This window comes from Nannospalax galili, unplaced genomic scaffold (genome assembly GCF_000622305.1).
Source record: "Nannospalax galili isolate Female #2095 unplaced genomic scaffold, S.galili_v1.0 scaffold54, whole genome shotgun sequence".
NCBI lineage: Eukaryota > Metazoa > Chordata > Mammalia > Rodentia > Spalacidae > Nannospalax > Nannospalax galili.
Window position 1 is genome coordinate 12,385,487 of NW_008341028.1, and position 18,750 is coordinate 12,404,236.

Here is an 18,750-nt window from a genome sequence, read left to right on the forward strand (position 1 = left end):
CAAAAGCGAGAAGCGGGTGGAAGAAGGAGGGGGGGGGGAGAGAGAGAGAGAGAGAGAGAGAGAGAGAGAGAGAGAGAGAGAGAGAGAGAGAGAGAAACAGTAAGCGCTATAAAGGAACTGGTGTTAATATTTTTCTGCTCACTTCTTACACTGAAGATAATTACTCATTAACACTGAATGAGAGCCAACAAAGGTAGATGACTTATTCTCCATCTCTGCTGCCTCTTTCTGAAATGACTACTGACCTATGGCTGCTTAGACACACGAAGAGGATCCTAACAAATATCTTGCAGATCACCTTGATCTTTCAATAGCCTGAAAGAAATATATTTCTTATTTGGCATAAATATAATAGAAAATAACCTGAAACTGGGCACTGATACTGGGTGGTTTCTTCTTCTTGTGCAAATGAAGAAGGGATTTGGTGATTCGATCCTGCAGGGTCAGTCTTGTCAGATGCTTCAAAGAATTTACTTCCAACAAATGCTAAAAAGAAGGGGAAAACATTTTTTACATAAATTAATAAAATACCACCAGCCAGTTTTTATCATTTCCTATGTACATGGTTATTTCATGCATGATATGATGAAATGTGAAAAACTGTCTCAATATCCACTCTTCCCTCTTTCCTTCCTTCCTCCAAAAGCTATAGCAGTAAAAATTATACTACTCTTCCAAAACTGCCACATCAAGAGTTCTGGATGTGGCTTACATTTCCCAAACATCCTTATTGGAAACTAGAAAGATAGAACTGAAGCTGTTTCTGCTGCCAAGTACACATAATGGCACTTTTAGTCTTCTGCAGACCCCATCTCTGGACACCAGTTTTCAGAGAGTTCAGAGGCAGACCACAGGTCATCTGTGTTGTCATTACAACTAATGTAGAGTAGGTACAGTTTAGTCCTGAAGCAGATGGTAGTGGCTTCTCTGACATCCCTGCGTTACACTAGGTCGTAAGTGCTGATAAGCAGCAGCTTCACTGGCAGGTTCCTCCTCATTTCCTGGCCTGTATACAACTGGGGCTGGTTCTGCAGTGATGTTTTCTACTCCAAATCTTTAAGGATTTTAACAAGTGTGTAAGTGTCTAATAAGTCCATTCCAGTTAAAAAAAAGGAAAAGTCTACAGTGAATACTGTTATCTCCAATTGAAACCTGACTTCTAGTGACAGAAATTTAAATGAAATTCCAGTGCTACCAAAGAAATGAGACAGATACACTTTTCCTTCAATCCCTGGGTTAAGCACTGTTAAAAATCTGTGGAGATTACTACTAGTGTTGGCAAGTTCTTCAAGTTCTTAATGTAAGTACTCTTTCTGATGCTCCTCTTTCTAGAAACAGGCACAGCTGTTAGGGGATGGGGCAATTTGAGTCCCTAATCAGCAGCTACTAGATTCTCCCTTGCTGCTTTGGCTACCTTAAGAAAAAGGAAAGGCAGTATTTGAGCATTCCATGTACACCTTGAGAAAATTACACAATGATTGTAGCTGATTGATCCAGTTCCTGAAGACACAAGCCTCAGCTAGGTAGGGGTGTTTCAAACAATTTGTATGAGAGTTTTTGCGACCCTATGTTTCAATGAACTCTAGATGACCCTGCAACCATTTACCAAAGTCAAAGTGGCCTAGCAGTGGGAATATTATGACTGGTGCTAAAGATAAAAGGTGGTGATTGGTACAAACACAGATCTCTCTTTGTATGGGTGGTATGCTGGGAATGGCACAAACACAAACCATAACTTACATGCAAAGTGTACCATGACTGACCAAATACTCTTTCTCTAGTTATACAGGCAAGTTGCCCAGGTCCTGGGAGACATCACTTTGTGCTGCCTTACCTAGTGTTGCAACACTGGGCCCAATAAAACCCATCTCTCAAGTGGTCCTTTCAAGCCTACTTGGGGTGTATGTGTGGTTTAGTTTTTGAGATGTAGCCTGGAACTCACTACGTAGACCAGGTTAGCCTCGATCTCACAGAGACCCACCTCCCTCTGCCTCCAGAGTGCTGATATTAAAGGTGTGTACAAGCACACCAGGCTCTTGTGCCTACTTTTAATAGTGCAGGCTGAGTTGTTAGGACCAAGAGACAGTAGAGACAACAGAATGGCAGCAGTTGTCACAAACTAAAACTGGCTAGGCAGTTGACTTCTTGATAGCTAGCTGAAGAGGCAGAGCTAAAAGATAGCAGGCTAAGATGATATTGGATCTTTATTTCACCTCATATGCAATCATTATCCACCCCTCATTTCAGGTAGATACTTCTGTGCAGCAAACTGAGATAACCTGTTATATAAGAGAGTGATTGCCTACATGTCATCTTAGAGATGAATACATGGATATGTACAAACTAAATGCTGAATGTGGCTCAATTCAAGGGTTCTGACAGATGGCTTCTTTAAGCATAATGATCTTTAAGTTGGTTAATACTGTTGCAAATCACAGAATTCCTGTTTAAAGGTTGAGTAGTAGTCCACTGAGGTTATAAGTAACATATTCTTTATCTATCCACTTACTGACAGGCACTTAGCTAAGTTCTATATCTCAGTTTTCTGGAAAAATATCACTAAGGACTGCTAGATAACAGATCCTTATATTTCTGTGGCAAGTACTTTTACCCACTGAGCCACCTTTCCAGCCTGTCTCTCTTTATAGGCATTTAATATCACTTTGGTTACTACAGATTTTTTTTAATGTATTTTGAACCCAGGTAGCAGCCAGTGCTCTGAACCACTGAGCCATGTCTCCAGCCTCAGGTTTTTGTTGTTTTTTTTTTCCCCCAATTATTGGGGGTGGGGTCCACATCCCAAAGCCTGTATTCTAAGATCAGAGCATAACCTGTGGGATTTGGTTCTCTCCTTTCATCATGTGAGTCACAGGAATTAAACTCAGGTCGTCAGGCTTGGCAGCAAGCATCTTTACCCACTGAGCCACCTCCACCAACCCCTCCTGGGCTTTTCTTTGATAAGAGACTTTGTTTTTATTTGAGGCAGAGTCTCCCTGTAGCCCCAGCTGGCCTGGCACTTGCTATGTAGATGAGGAAGGCCTCAATCTCAGAGATCTGCCTGCTTCTGCCTGAGTGCTAGGACTAAAAGCATGTGTCACCACCCCCAGTTTTAATTTTTTAAAACAGAAAATTATGTTTATCATAAGTAGTTATTCAACTAAACTATTGAGCTTGTCCATTTCATAATGGCCATTCTTATTTCTAAAGTTCAGTCAACTAAGTATATGGTCCCTATCTCAGATATAAATAAGGTATTTCTTATATTTAATTTCTAAAGACTGGTTGCTGGTCAGTAAAAAATGGTTATTTAATGGGATACTAATAGGAAAATTTTTTTTTCTGGAATACTCACCTTTGGAAGGGCAGGCTTGGATTTGAAGTTTTTATTTCGCCTATAAATATAAAACATTCATTAGAAAATACTACTGTATAAATGAGTATTTCAAAATCTCTACTGAATTTGACTGACCATCCACTTTTGGGAATCCTCGATATGAAAATGTAATCTGACTCATGCAAGCAGGTACCTTCGAGAATAAAGAGTAAGCAAGGAGACACTTACTTTGTAATATAGGAATATACAGATTTAAGCCAGAAGTTTAGTACCATACTATTGTACATTCTAAGCTACAGTTTTATTTTCTTGCATCTGGATAGGCTCTATTTTCTAATACCTACAATAAAAATTTATTTCTGCCATTAAAAGACTTTTAATGGGGCTGGAGAGATGATTTAGCAGTGAAAAGCACTGACTGCTCTTGCAGAGGACCTGGGTTAAATTCCTAGCACCCACATGGTGGTTAACAACCATCTGTTATTCCATTTCCAGGGGAAACCAACGCTATTTTCTGACCATAGGTATTGTATGACATGGGTGCACTTACATCATGCAGCCAATACATTCACTCATACACACACACAAAAAAAATAGAAAATTTATTTTTAAAAATATTTTTAATGATATGCCTAAATTTTATGAACGTTTAGAAATACATGTTTCAGCCAGGGGTGGTAGCACATGCCTTTAATCTCAGCACTTGGGAGGCAGAGATAGACGGACCTCTGTGAGTTCGAGGCCAGCTTGGTCTACATAGTGAATTCCAGGCCAGCTGGGGCTACAAGGAGACCCTGTCTCAAAAAGTAAAAAAATAAAATGAAATAAATTAAAAATACATGTTTCAGCAAAATATAATCTCTCATTCTGAAAATTAAAAATTTTCTACTCTTTTTCAAAAAATTGTATGTATATGAGTGTTTTGCCTGCATGTATATAAGCACACCATGTGCCTGCAAAGCCTGTGAAGGGAAGAAAAGGGCATTGGAGCCCCTGGAACTAGAGTTTGCAGATGACTGTTCACCACCATGTGAAGCTGGGCACCAAACCCAGGTCCACTGCAAAAGCAGCAAGTGCTCTTAACCACTCAGCCATTTCTCCAGCCCCTCTTTTATTTTCTTCTTATTCACGAATACCTTTCATTATGGCTTCAGAAAATAGAGAATACAGCCCAATGCTTATGAACAATAAGCTGTCAAGAAGTTACAAATAACTATAATAGTACCTAAGGTCTACCTACTAAAGTGTTAAGTCTAACTTCTCTAAATCTTGGTTTCATGATGACAGAATGTAAAATGGGGATAATACTACTTATTTCTTAGAGTAAGATCTTATGAGAACTGTATTAACACACATTTCTGGTGGAAAGCAAGGCTTACATAAGTTAAACCCAACACTATTAAGCAACGTCTTAGGGTTGCAGGAATTCAATTCAGTTACCACCTATGATAAATGGTCAAAAAAGTATGCTTGGGAAATGCCTCCAATATGTAATGTTATTAACTAAAATCTATTTAATGGAGCATCGTGCATGGTTACCTCTGTGTCCTCAAACCAGTTCCATGATCAGGTAATGAAGAATGGTGTGTGTGGGTGCAACATACTACTACATCCAGTACCATTTGCCACCTTCATGAGAATTTCCTGCCCAAGTGTAAGAACTGCTAGATTTAAATTAAAAGAATAATTACAGCAATAACTGAGAATCTCTAAAAAAAAATACACCTACGTATTTTCTTTCTCTAGAAAAAAAGAACAATAAAGAATCATCTCCATAATGAATATGTTTATGCAGGTTTTTTTTTTCTTTTTCTGGTGATAAGGAAAACTGAAACAGCAAAAAAGAGTCATGTTATAATGCATTCTTCGTAGCAAATTTTAAATACTAAGCGCATTTCAGTAACTTCAATCAAAATTACACCCATGAAAACAATACTTCATCTCTCATTTGTTCAGCCAGAAAATTAAAAAGTTATTTAAAAATGTATATTACTAATGAATACTGACGTGAGAATTCCATGAGCTCTTTCCAGGAGCTTGCTGCTTGCTGAATTAGCAAATATCCCTTCTTTATCAAGCAAGGAAGAGCTACTTGGTAGTCTGCTTTGGCAAATGCCAGTTTTGACATTCCAGGAAATATCAAATGTATCGCTGTGAAAAAAAATGTAGCATAATTTGCTTTAGTTACTTATCTCTAACACTCTATTAAGTAACAAATGAAACATTAAGTTTTTTAATGCTAACGAGCAGAAAATAATTTTATTAGAATGATTATGATTACCAATCAAGTGGGACCAATTTGCCATCAAGAAATTTAAGTGGATTCTGACACATTCATATATAAATGTACAAAAGATGAGCACATCATATAGTCAAACGACTATTAAATATTGTTAGACACATGTTATATACATTATAATAGAGCATAAAATAGCTTTCCTCTTTTATACAACTTTCAAATGCTGCCACTGGAATTTATAATACTAATAGGCCACAAAATTTTATGGATTGTCTAACTTCTTCCTGAGATATCTTATTCATACACACCAACACACACTACCAACACATCCATTGAAATTAATATGCACTATTATCAGCACTAGACTAAATAAAACACATAAAATTATCAGTGATTATAGCATTATAGTTAACAAAGCACTTTCCACATAAAGACAGTAGACGTGGATCTTTCCAGCAAGACCAGAAAAATACAAATAACATTTTAAAGAAATTTAAAAAAACTTAAGAACAAAGAGAATAAATTAAGAAAATAATAGCAATGTATCTTTGCAATATGGGCAGCATATTGCTTTCTCAGGCTTTGACTATTCTTTCTTTACTTATACAAGGGACAAATGAGAAAGTCTATAATATGGAAGGTTCTATGGGGAGGTGAGGATAGTGATACTAGGGAAAAGTTGAGGGCAATACTGAAAACAGAAATCCTCAGTTTTCTTATCCAACTTCTCCAAAAATGGCAACAGCTGGGATTATATAATCTAGGCAATGAATTAGCATAAATTTTTGAAAATTCTGTCAACACAAAAGGGAAACACACTGATGTTTCAGGAAATGGCCTTACCCACTCAAAGTGATCAGATATTTCTAACAGCTTTTCAATCTTTTTTTTTTTTTTTTGTCTTTTTGAGGCAGGGTCTCCCTGTAGCCCCAGTTGTCCTGGAACTATATAGACCAGGCTGCCCTTGAACTCACAGAGATCCGCCTGCCTCTGCCTCCCGAGTGCTGGGACTAAAGGCATGCGCCACCACGCCAGGCATAATCTTAAACATGAATAGTTAACTGATATTCACTAGGCATCTACAAAAGCCCCTAGCATGATAAAGAAACTCAAACAATTGAAATGTTTAAAACTTGAAGGAAAAATAATCCAGGCATGGAGAATGAGGTCCAAGTAATATTCTTTTTTTAAAAAAAATTATTTATTGAGAATTTCATACATGCATATAAGGTGTTCTGATCAAACTCATGCCCACTCCCTCACCTCCAACTCCTCCCATATCTCCCCATCATTTTTTTCTGGTAACTTTATGTACTCTTTCTCCTTTTTTTTAAATGGGGCTTTTGGCTACTCTAACATTTCTCCCTCTGAAGAGGTAACCCTAAAATCTTTTAAGGATTAAAGCTCCCAAATACTTTAGACATTTCTGGCCTTTGGAATGGAGTATGTTGCTAAGAGGCCCAAGGACATTGTGACTTTTAGCCAAAAAACTGGCTACTTTTCTTTGGGTTCTTTTTACCCAACTTGTGTATAGGGAATCGGGACGCAGACCTCTCTGGCTTCTTCCATGCTGTGCAGGGATGTAGGGTAAGGTAATTGGAGTACCCCTTCAGTGGGTCTATCTAAAAGACTCCCAAATTGTATTAACTCTTATCACCACGTGGAGGCAGGATCCGGGCACTGTTAGGCAATCCCCTGAATTCTTAGCCCCTATCACAAGTAATATTCTTTCTTTAAAAAAAAAAAAATGTTATTTTAATTTCATGTGTATGAATGTACTGCCTGCATGTGAGTGTACCTGTGTCATGCAATACCACGGAGGTCATAAGAGGGCTTCAGATTCTCCTGGAACTGGAGATAAGGATGGTTCGTAGCCGCAATGTGGGCGCTGGGAATTGAACCCAGGCCCTCTGCAAGAGCAGTCAGTGCTCTTAACCACTGAGCCAACTCTCCAGCCCCACAAATAATATTCTTAAAAGACTCTTACAAATATTGAGAAAGCAAACCAGAAACTCTCAAAATAAAGTATATATGATACAGGAATATGCAGAATACATCCGTTAGTCTTTTAAATAACTATTTTGTACCAACTACATATTAATTACTTTTTAAAAATATCTTTTTTTTATGTGTATATGTGTATTGCCTGCATGTAGGTAAGTGCGCCTCTGTCGTGCAATGCCCGAACAGGACAGAAGAGACTGTTAGATCCCCTGGAACTAGAGTTATGGACAGTTGTTAGCTGTCATGTGAGTGCTGGGATTCAAATCCGAGTCTTCTGCAAGACCAGTCAGTGTTCTTAACCCCTGAGCCATCTCTCCAGCCCCATCAATTACTTTTCTATCATGGCACAATCTACATACAAAATTAAAATATTTACCATTATCTGGCTTATAATGGGGAAACAATAAGTATGTAGGAAAACACATTATATATCAAATAACCTGTACAAAGAAGAAAAATAAAATATGATAAGCTTAATTTAAATAAAGATGATGTCAAGTATGGTGATACTTGAAAGCCCAAGACAAGGAAGGTGAGACAGGAGGCTCATGAATTATAGGACACTGAGGGTTACATTAGGGAGTTGAAGGCCAGCCTCGGGTATTACATAGGGAGACTCTGTCTCAAAAAAATTTTAATTAATTTAATAGCGATCAGAAGGAAATAAAGAAGAAAATCTTCTTTATCAGTTATCTTGAGCAGTTATCTTTTTATAGAGAAGGACAAACACAAAATTCCTGGGATAAGCATGTTGCTGGAGCTGAGATATACTTGAAAAGAGGTAGCCTAAGGACTTTTAGCTTTTACAGGAATGGGTGGAAAAGAAACACTGAGGATTTTAAGGAAAACAATAACATTTAGATATGAAAACAATCATTCTAGCAACTGTATAAAATACAGGTAGGGAGGACTAGGAAAAAAAACCAATTATTTTAGGACAGGGGCTACAATAATCCACAGAAAACCTAATGATTTCTTGAACCAAAGTAATAATGGGAATGGTAAATTGTGTTAAAATTTTCCAGGTAGTGGGGGCTGGAGAGATGGCTCAGCAGTTAAAAACACTGGTTGTTCTTGCAAAAGACCCAGGTTCGAATCCCAGCACCAACATGGCAGCTAACAATTGTCCGTAACTCCAGTTCCAGGGGATCCAACAGCCTCTTCTGTCCTCCGCGGGCATTGCATGACACGGGTGCACTCACCTACATGCAGGCAATACACACATAAACATAAAATAAAAATAAAAAATAAAAGATAAAAAAAAAAATTTCCAGATAGCGTTTCAGTTGATATAGCTTGATGACAGAACAAATGTACATTGTATGAGAGAGAATTACAGATAACTTCAAGATATTTAACCAGTAACAAGAGATTTAGAGGTGCAGAAATCGGAGAAAGATCAGTTTACAACAAAGCCATTAAGAGATGGAAAATCGATAAAACAGAAGATCAAATGTGGTCAAATGCTTTCTAGTAAAGACTGTCTAAAACACCAGTATTTGGAAGGAACAGCGGAACATCATGTGCAAAGGTTTAATAGGGGATATAGGGGATCTTAAAAAAACAAACAAGCAGGGGCTAGAGAGATGGCTCAGTGGTTAAGAACAGTGGTTGAATCCCAGCATGCACATGGCAGCTAACAACTGTCTGTAACTCCAGTCCCAGGGGATGCATCAGCATCTTCTGACCTGCGTGGGCATTGCACGACACAGGTGCACTTACCTTCATGAAGACAATACACACATACACATAAAAATAATAAGTAAAAAGTTAAAAAAAAAAACAACCAAACACATAACCAACATCATGTTTAATAGTACTTTGTCCTATCTTTCAGATGATTTTTTAATAAGAAAAGCAGAAGAAAATGAACAAATATATATAAAATTTTAACCACAAAATTTTAAATCAACAAATCAGATATGCCGGTACACTCCTGTAATCCCATCATTTGAGAAGCCTAGACAGGAGGACTGCCTGAGTTTACAACCAGTCTGGGCAACAGAGCAAGTATAAGGCCAGCCAGGATAGAAAGACCCTGCCTCAAAGAAAATACAAGACGACAAGAAGGAAGAGGAAAAGAATAAAATTTGATCAACAGCATAAAGAATCATAAAGAAACAATTAGGAAAAAAGCACCTAATTCCTGTCTACCAGCTTCTTAAGCATCATGCTGAGCTGGGTCTGATGATGAAGGACTATAATCTTACCTACTTGTGTGGTTGGGGCAGGAGGATTACAAATTCAAGGTCTGCCTAGCCTACAGTATGAGTTCCAGACTGGCCTGGACAGTTTAGAGAGACCCTATTCTAAAAAAAGAAAAAAAAAGGAAAAAGAGGGCTGGGTCTGAGGATAGTGCTCAGTGGCAGAGTGCTGGCCTAGCATGAGCAAGGTTCTGAATTCAATCCCTGGTACTTGGAAGAAAAAATGTTATTTTAAGGAGTATTGTTAACAGTTCTACAGCAGGCAGGAAGCACCAGAAATGTGTCTCTGCATCCAAGACAAATGCACTGTTTTCTATTAAACTAAATGTATTTTATACACACACACACACACACACACACACACACACACACGATAGATAGATACACTAAATGCATACTGTAAAGCTATAGAATCTTGTCCTTTATCCACAGATCCCCCAAGAGATAGTGGAAAATGACAGTACCAAGTCTTTCACAGTCTATTTCTTATACACACATACCTATGAGAATTTCATTTCTAAGTTAGCCATGGTGAGGGATTAGCAACAATAACAATAAAATAGAACACCGATACGAATAAACTAACATAAGGGGGATGATGTATTACAAAGAATGACATGCAATTTTGAACTTGGGAATTTCTAGAACTTTCTCACTATGTAGACCAGGGTAGCCTCGAACTCACAGAGATCTTTGTGCCTCGGCCGTTGGAGTACTGGGATTAAAAATGTTTCAAATGGGGGCTAGAGAGATGGCTCAACAGTTAAGAACACTGCTCTTGCAAAGGACCTGGGTTCAATTCCCAGCACTCACATGGCAGCTAACAACTGTACGTAAATCCAGTTCCAGGGGAATCCAAAGCCCTCTTCTGGTCTCCAAGGGTACTGCATGATACGGGTGCACTTACACACATTCAAGCAATACACTCATAAACATAAATAATAGTAATAATATTAATAATATAGTAAAAATGTGTCAAGTGACTCATTTCAAGTGCTAGGATGAATGATGTCCACTAGCACACCCAGTATATTTAATATTTTAGAGGCTATAGTTGGCCATGAAAAACTGAAATTGTAGAAAGCAAAGTTGAATGAGAACTGCTGTGTTTTGGAACTCTAAGAGTCTGTTGATGCCTTGTAACTTCCAGGGAAAAATTTGTGTGCTAAATTTCAACTAACTATGATCAATTTCATCTCTTAGAACAGGGCAGCTACTCAGCCCTCACACCCAAAATGGCAGTAGACAGTTGTGTACACAATCTTGGAACATCTTACACAAGGCTCAAATGTTAAAATACATACACACACACACACACACACACACACACACACTGATAACTGCTTTAATCACATAAGTAAAAACAAATGGGTAGTGATTACTGGTACATTTTCTACATTGTTGCAAGCCCTCTTCTCCTCTACCTGAATGACTCCAGAGGACTTAAGGGATGGCCACCATTTTATGTCGCTACACTTCATCCTTCTCCTACTCTGTTTTTGGGAATCAGACATTAACAATTCATATATGTACATACAATTGGAAAATAACTGTACATGTTCAAAGAAAAGAATCATAAAGTAGCTGAGAAGTTCTTAACTTTATACCATGGGCTAATCCTGGCCACAGAGACAGCCTATAATTATTTAAAGAAAAAAGCAAACACAAAAAGCAAGGGGAAACCAAACCAAAAGAAAAAATATGCTATGTGGGAAAGAATAATAATCTGATTTCCAGTTTCTACACTATTATAGTCAAATGTCCACTTAACCTACCAACTGGTGGGAGGGAAGGGAGGGAGGGAGGCAGAAAGTATGGTGTACTCAGAGGGAAAAATATCAACAGAAACTATCACTGAAAAAGATGTTTGGACAGGTATACTAGAAAAGGACAAAGAACTACCAAAGCCTGGTGTGATACTGCAGGCCTATATTCTCAGCATCCGGGAAGTGGAGACAGGAGGATCAGGAATTCAAGGTCAGCCTTGGCTACATAGCAAGCTCCAGGCTTGCCTACGCTGCAAGAGACCTTGTCTACAACAAATAAACAAAAAGAATAGAAATCCAGAGGCAATACCAGAGATGGCTCAGCAAGTAATGGCACTTGTTCTTGTTGCCAAACCTGACAACCCAAGTCTGATCTCTGGGTCCCATACGGTGTTAAGAGAGAACTGACTACCCAGGTTTTCCTCTAACCTCCACACATCTGGCATGCCTTCCTCCCCAAAAAATGTAATTCCCCCCAAAAAAATCTAAAAGTTGGACGCAGTAGCAAGTGTATGTAATCCCAGCACTCCATGGTAAATTATGAGGCAGAGACAGAAGAAATCTGCAGAAGCTTGTGGGCCAGCTAGCCTGGTGTATGCAGCGCTGAACAACAATGAGACTCTGCTTCAAACAGTGAAAGACAAGGACCTATATCTAAAGCTTTTCTCTGACCTCCAAACATGCTGTGGCACACAAGGTTTTTCCCTTACACACAAACATGCACACAACACACATCACACATATACATGAAAACAAAAATCTGAATGAAGCATGGTGGCACATGTGTATAATCCCAGCACTCAGGAGGCTGAAGCAGGAGAATCACAAGTTGAAGGGCAGCATGGAAAACTTAGCAAGACCCGAAAGTATTAATAGTAGTTATTCATTCCATATTTCCTTATAAATACGCAACAAACTTACTATTGGTTTTTTGCATTTAAGGTGTTCATTCCCTGGAGATCAGAAAGAGGCGTTCTTGGATTTTTTCGGGTTATATCTAGCAAAAACAAAACGGAGCAGAAAATTCAAGTCAATGTCCCCCAAAAAACTAAACAAAATTTTTCTAAAACAACTAAAGATTAGTGAACTTGATATTTAAATATTTGATAAATATCAGGTTAAGTACAGTAAGTATCACAACCATAATTTGGTGAACAATGAACCAAAAAAGAATTCAGCAGTAAAATCTTATTTCTTCTTCATCTAAGCATTAAGATTAGGAAATAAAAAGGTGGGCAGAAGACAGATTTATACAAAGTTCACATATTTTGATACTCAAAAAATTTCTAACATGATTCCTTTGCATTATTTTTTGGCAACAAATATACTGTTAAAATGTAGCAAATATTTTAGACATCTATTGATCTTACAAATAAAGACAATGAAAATCAAAATAATACTTCCTTAAGGAATATGAGTATTTGAAAGTAGAACTTGCATATAAGCTCAGTAAATACAAGGTTATTAATTTTATAATGTATATAAACATGTAAACATTAACAATATATAAGATACACTGAAAAGGAAGAAATTAAATATTTTTATTAAAGATAAAACAATTTCATATATAGAAAATTCTAAGGAATCTACAAAAATCTACCACTATTATATTCAGGAAAAATATAGGCAACAAAACTGATTTGTAAAAATTCATTCTATTTCTGTACAAAAATCAATAAATGATCTGAAAATGAAATTAGCAATTCCATCAATAACATGAAAATAATATAAATTTAGTAGGTCAAGATAATTGTAAAACATCATTAAAAGAAATTAGGAGCCAAATAAATAGAATGCTGTCCATGCTCATGGACATACTAGAAAATGTACTATTAATAAGATTGTAATGCTCCTCAAATTGATGACAAATAGTGGCTTCATTCTCTGAGAATGATGTGAGAGCTAATAAGTAAAGAAGTACCAGAGATGGGAATGGAAGTCTTAAAAACTATCTTAGAAGGGATACACCATCACTTCTGCCATGGACTTTCTGTCACATTAAGTCTTGTAAAATGTGGGCATGGACTGGCTGCTTCACACACACTGTTAATGGAATTTATAATTTTCATCTTCCTATTATTCATGGCTAGAAGTATTACAATTTAATTTTGTGCATTTAAGGTAGCCTATGAGAATGTTAAATTTACTTTCCAGTTCTAAGACCATTTTTTAGATTTTTATTTTTCTCTACTAATGATGTTTACTACCTCCAGTCTTTCAATTCCTTTTTGATATTTTTATTGTCTTACTGTTCTACCTATGACCTTAAATCTGAATGGGAAAGTAGAAGTCTTTGCTTTGGTTCTAAGTGTCAGAAGGAAGTTTGGTGTAGGATTTTCATGTGCATTCTTTATAAAATGGACACACTGTTCTCTATTCCTAAACTGCCATGTTTTAAAAGGAGTGGTAGAGAATCATGTCAAAACTTTTATCTACCTACTGAGATAATCACACATTTTTTTCTTTTTTTGGTGGTAGACATAGTGCACTAACTTCACGTTATTATGGTTTGGATCTTGACTGTGCCCCAAAGGCCAGTGCTTCAGAGGTTTGGTTCTCAGTCTACAACTACTGAGAGGTGGTGGAAACTTTTTTTTTTTTAATATTATTTCTATTTTATGTATATGCATGTATTGCCTGGTGGTGGAACCTTTTAAAGTGGTTGCATCTCCTGGCAGGTGTTTGGGTCATTAGGCATGTACTCTGAAATGGCAATTATGGGACTCCAGTCGCTCCCTCTCTTTGCTTCCCAGCCTTGAGGTTTTATTCTAGTACATGCTCCTTCCGTAAGAGGCTACCTTGTCCAAAAGCAACAGGATAGACCAGTAGACTACTTATGTGCTTTCTGTGTCACTGATTTTAGCATTCAACCACTAGTTCCTTTACTTTTTAGGCCTAATGTACTCTTTTTAAAAATTCATTAATTTCTTTTGCAATTTTTCCTAATGTAAGAATTTAATGCATGGGCTGGAGATAGCTCAGCAGTAAAGAACACTGACTGTTCTTGCAGAAGACTCAGGTTCAAATCCCAGCACCCAAATGGCAGCTAACAACTGTCCGTAACTCCAGTCCCGGAGGATTTGACAGCCTCTTCTGTCCTCCTCAAGCATTGCACAACATGGGTGCACTCACCTACATGCAGGGATAACACTCATACACATAAAGTGAAAATGAATATTTTAAAAAATATTTTTAAATTACTTATTTAATAACCACATACTTAGAAGAAACATTTCATTACAACAGCACTGACATATTCAGTAACAATTTCCTGAGCTAAGATGCATCTCTTTCAAAATTGGCTGCAAAGTTTTAGGTTTCCAGTTGAATTATTACATTTACACAATACTGTACTCAGTTCTAAACCGTGTAAGACATAAAATTAAATGAGGTTTTAACCTTTAAAAAAGATCTCCATTTCATTTTAGAATATATTGTTCCTTGCAGAAAGACTCATTGTTTTGGCTACTGACACTGAGATGTTGGCGCATGCATCTCTAATCTGTATGTATCTGATTATTACTAGTCATAATCGGTTACACTTGGATCCTTGGCGCCTGTGTATATCTATAAAGTCATCGGGTAGATTTCAATGGTAGTTTATCACCTCTACCAATTAACATAATGTCAATTTCCATGCTTCCTCCTCCAATATAATACATTTTTAAAAATTTGCTGATTTTGTGTGTTTGTGTGTGTGTATCACACAGAACATCCCAAACTATCTTATTCAACTACACACACACTTCCAGAAGGCACCCTCCCATAACCTCCCTACCCCCACTAGAGCACTTATACGATGATATCCTTGTTACTGTCTGCGGTGTTCTTGGCATCCCCAGCCATTCCCCACTACTTGCCCTTCTGGTGAATTTAGTCAGCCTATCCAGACGTGTTTGTTTTAGGAAGGTCAGCTATTCCTCATCTAACATCAGTTGTCAATATTCCTTTAGATAAGACTGGGGTCTGCTATTCACTTTCCCAGTACAATGCTGGGTTACTATCTGGGAGTCCCTTTGGCCACCCTGGCCAACAGCTCAAAAGAAGGTATCTCCTATCTGGCATTGTTGCTTGTTATGTAGCCTTTAGCTATACATATGATCTTATGAAATTATACTGGCCCCTTTAATCTTTAGTTATACTTTCCTTTTGGGTGTTTAAGGCCATAGAGTTGGCCCAGATAAACCAATTTACTTTTACTCTTAAGGTTGAGGATCTGTTCCTCAGGGGTCACATGGCTTGGGAGTAGCCCGTGGCTCCTTTCTTTCACCAGTTCCACTTACGTGAAGATAAATCAAAGGTCCTGCTCAACCAAGGTTAGCTTCATTTGGAAACATGGAGGAAATGATTCCTCTGTGTTGACCCTCCTTTTTTATAGACTGGACACTGGTTAAAGTCCATCTGGTGGGGTCTCCTCGGCCTCCTTGATCAAGAGAACAGGAGACCCACCACCATTACAGGACATTTTGAGAGATTCTCATAGTCCCCTGGAACTAGTAGACCTAGGAGGGAAAGGAGCAAAAACTATCCCTTATGTCCCTCTGACCAAATTATTATAGATCTCAAAGTATGTCTGTTAAACATCCAAGAAGGTTAGTTCCACCAGTCTGTACTTTTAATTACTTTGTGTCATGTAGATAAGTCTTGGGCAAAGACCAATTTTTCTTAGATAAACCTTACGTAGACAAATATTTCTTGATCTGCTATGTATAATTTGTCAGTGGGTTGCTGGAGTAATGTGGTTCCCTCTGGTTTTTAAACTAGCTAGGCATTATTTATCTTTCACATTGTCTCACCCCTCCATCATGGTTTCCCCAATTAAGGTGCCATTTCCCCCTTTCTCCCTTACTAATACCCTTCTCCCATGGTCCTACCTCTCTTGAGCTCTTTCCTTCCCTTTATCCCCTAGGTTCCTTGTATACCCTTCCCTCCCCCCTCCCTTAAACTAACCGAATTTTTATCCATATCTCCCTTATTAAGGACTGTTTTCGACTGTTCTTCTCTTTCAGGTTCTTTCTTTCCCTTTACCTCCCTGTTTCCTTTCCATTATCCTGGTTCCTGTAGTTATATCTTGATACATACTCACTTATGAGGGTTTTGTTCTAGGATCCACATATGTGGGAGAATATATGTCGATTTTTTTTTTCTGAGTCTGCGTTACTTCACTTAGTGTAACGGTTTCTAGATCCATCCATTTACCTTCAAATTTCATGATTTCATCTTTTTTTACTGCTGAGTAAAACTCAATCGTATAAATGAACCACATTTTCATTATCCACTCATCAATTGAGGGACGCTTAGGTTGTTCCATCTCTTAGCTACTGTGAAAAGAGAGCAACAAACATGGATGTACAAGTGTCTCTGCAATAGGATGAGTTCTGTGGGTATATGCCAAGGAGTGGTATAACTGGGTCAAATGGTAGGTTCATTTGTAGGGTTTTATTTATTTATTTTGCTTTTCTTGAGGCAGGGTCTCCCTGTAGCCCCAACTGTCCTGGAACTCACTATGTAGAACAGGCTGGCCCTGAACTCACAGAAATCTGCCTGCCTCTGCCTCCCGAGTGCTGGGATTAAAGGCATGCGCTATCATACCCGGCATTTGTAGTTTTTTAATTCTCCACACTGCTTTCCATAGGGGTTGAAGAAATTTACAGCCCCACCAGCAGTGGATGAGTGTTCCCCCTTTCCCCACATCTTCTTCAACATTTGGTATCATTTGTTCTCTTGATCTTAGCCAGTATGACTGGAGCAAGTCTTAAAATGGTTTTAATTTGCATTTCCCTAATTATTAGTGATGTTGAACAACTTTTAAGATGTTTCATAGCCATCTTTACTTCTTCTTTTGAGAACTCTGTTCAGCTCCTTAGCCCACCTTTGAAATAGGTTTCTTCTTCTGTTGATTCTCTGTTTTTTTTTTTTTAGTTCGTTATATATTCTGGAGTTAAATCTCTGTCGGATGCGTCGCTGGTGAAGATTTTCTCTGATTCTGTGGGTTTTCTGTTTGTTTCTCTGGTTGCCTCCTTTGATGTAGAGAAGCTTTTTAATTTCATGAGGTCCCATTTGTTAATTCTTGCCCTTCTTTCCTGAACAATTGATGTCCGGTTCACAAAATCCTTTCCTACACCTATATCTTGTAGGTTTTTCCCAATGTTTTCTTCTAACATTTTCAGAGTTTCAGGCTTTACATTGAGGTCTTTGATCCATTAGGAATTGACTTTTGTGCAGGGTGAAAGACAGGGCTTCACTTTCATTCTTCTACAGGTGGAGATCCAGTTTTACCAGCACCATTTGCTGGACACGTCTTTCCTCCAGTGAATATTCTTGGCCCCTTTGTCAAATATCAGGTGGCTCAAATTGCATGTACTCATATTTGGGTCTTCAATTTTGTTCCATTGATCTATGGGTCTACTTTTGTGCCAGTACCATGTTGTTTTAATGACTATAGCTCTGTAATACAGCTTAAAATCTGGTATAGTAATCCCCCAGGCATTGCTCTCAGTGTCGAGGATTGTTTTGGCTATCTGAGGTCTTTTGTGCTACCATATGAATCTTAGGATAGTTTTTTCCAATTCTGTGAAAAATGTCATGGGGATTTTGATTGGCATTGCATTGAATTTATAAATGGCTTTTAGTAGGATGGTCATTTTCACAATATTAATCCTTCGTATCCATGAGCATGGGAGGTCCTTCCACCTTCTGATGTCTTCCTCAATCTCTTTAAAGAATTTAAATTTTCTTTGTAGAGATCTTCAATGTCTTTGGTCAGGTTTATTCTGAGATTTTTTTTGTTTGTTTGTTTGCAGCTATTGTGAAGGGAAGTGTTTCCGTGTGCTCCTTCTCTGACTACTTGTTATTGGTATATAGAAAGGCTGCAGACTTTTGTAGGTTAAGTTTGTAACCTGCCACTTTACTGAACGTGCTAATAATTTCTAGGACTTTTCTGGCAGAATTTTAGGTGTCTCTTAGATATAATATCGTATCATCTACAAAAAGGGATACTTTGATGTCTTCTTTTCCAATTATTACTCCTTTAATTTCCTGCTCTTGTCCTAATGCTCTTCCAAGAGTTTCAAGTGCTATGTTAAAGTGGAGATGGTGGACAGCCTTGTCTGGTTCCTGATTTCAATGGGAATGCTTCCAGTTTTTCTCCATTTAGAATGATGTTGGCTGTGGGTTTGTTATATATGGCTTTAATTATGTTGA

The 18,750-nt window shown here is 37.8% G+C and overlaps 1 protein-coding gene across 6 annotated transcripts in view; it reads right to left on the reverse strand.

Annotated features, from left to right (window-relative positions):
• Myo9a (myosin IXA) overlaps positions 1–18,750 on the reverse strand; it is a 269,269-nt gene that overhangs the window by 102,379 nt on the left and 148,140 nt on the right. For all 6 annotated transcript variants that reach the window (XM_029565051.1, XM_029565050.1, XM_029565049.1 and 3 more), the window contains exons 16-19: positions 12,469–12,544; positions 5,342–5,485; positions 3,353–3,392; positions 364–486 (exon numbers count right to left, since the gene is read on the reverse strand). In XM_029565051.1, the coding sequence (XP_029420911.1) occupies positions 364–486; positions 3,353–3,392; positions 5,342–5,485; positions 12,469–12,544 (383 nt within the window). The remainder of the gene's footprint in view (positions 1–363; positions 487–3,352; positions 3,393–5,341; positions 5,486–12,468; positions 12,545–18,750) is intronic.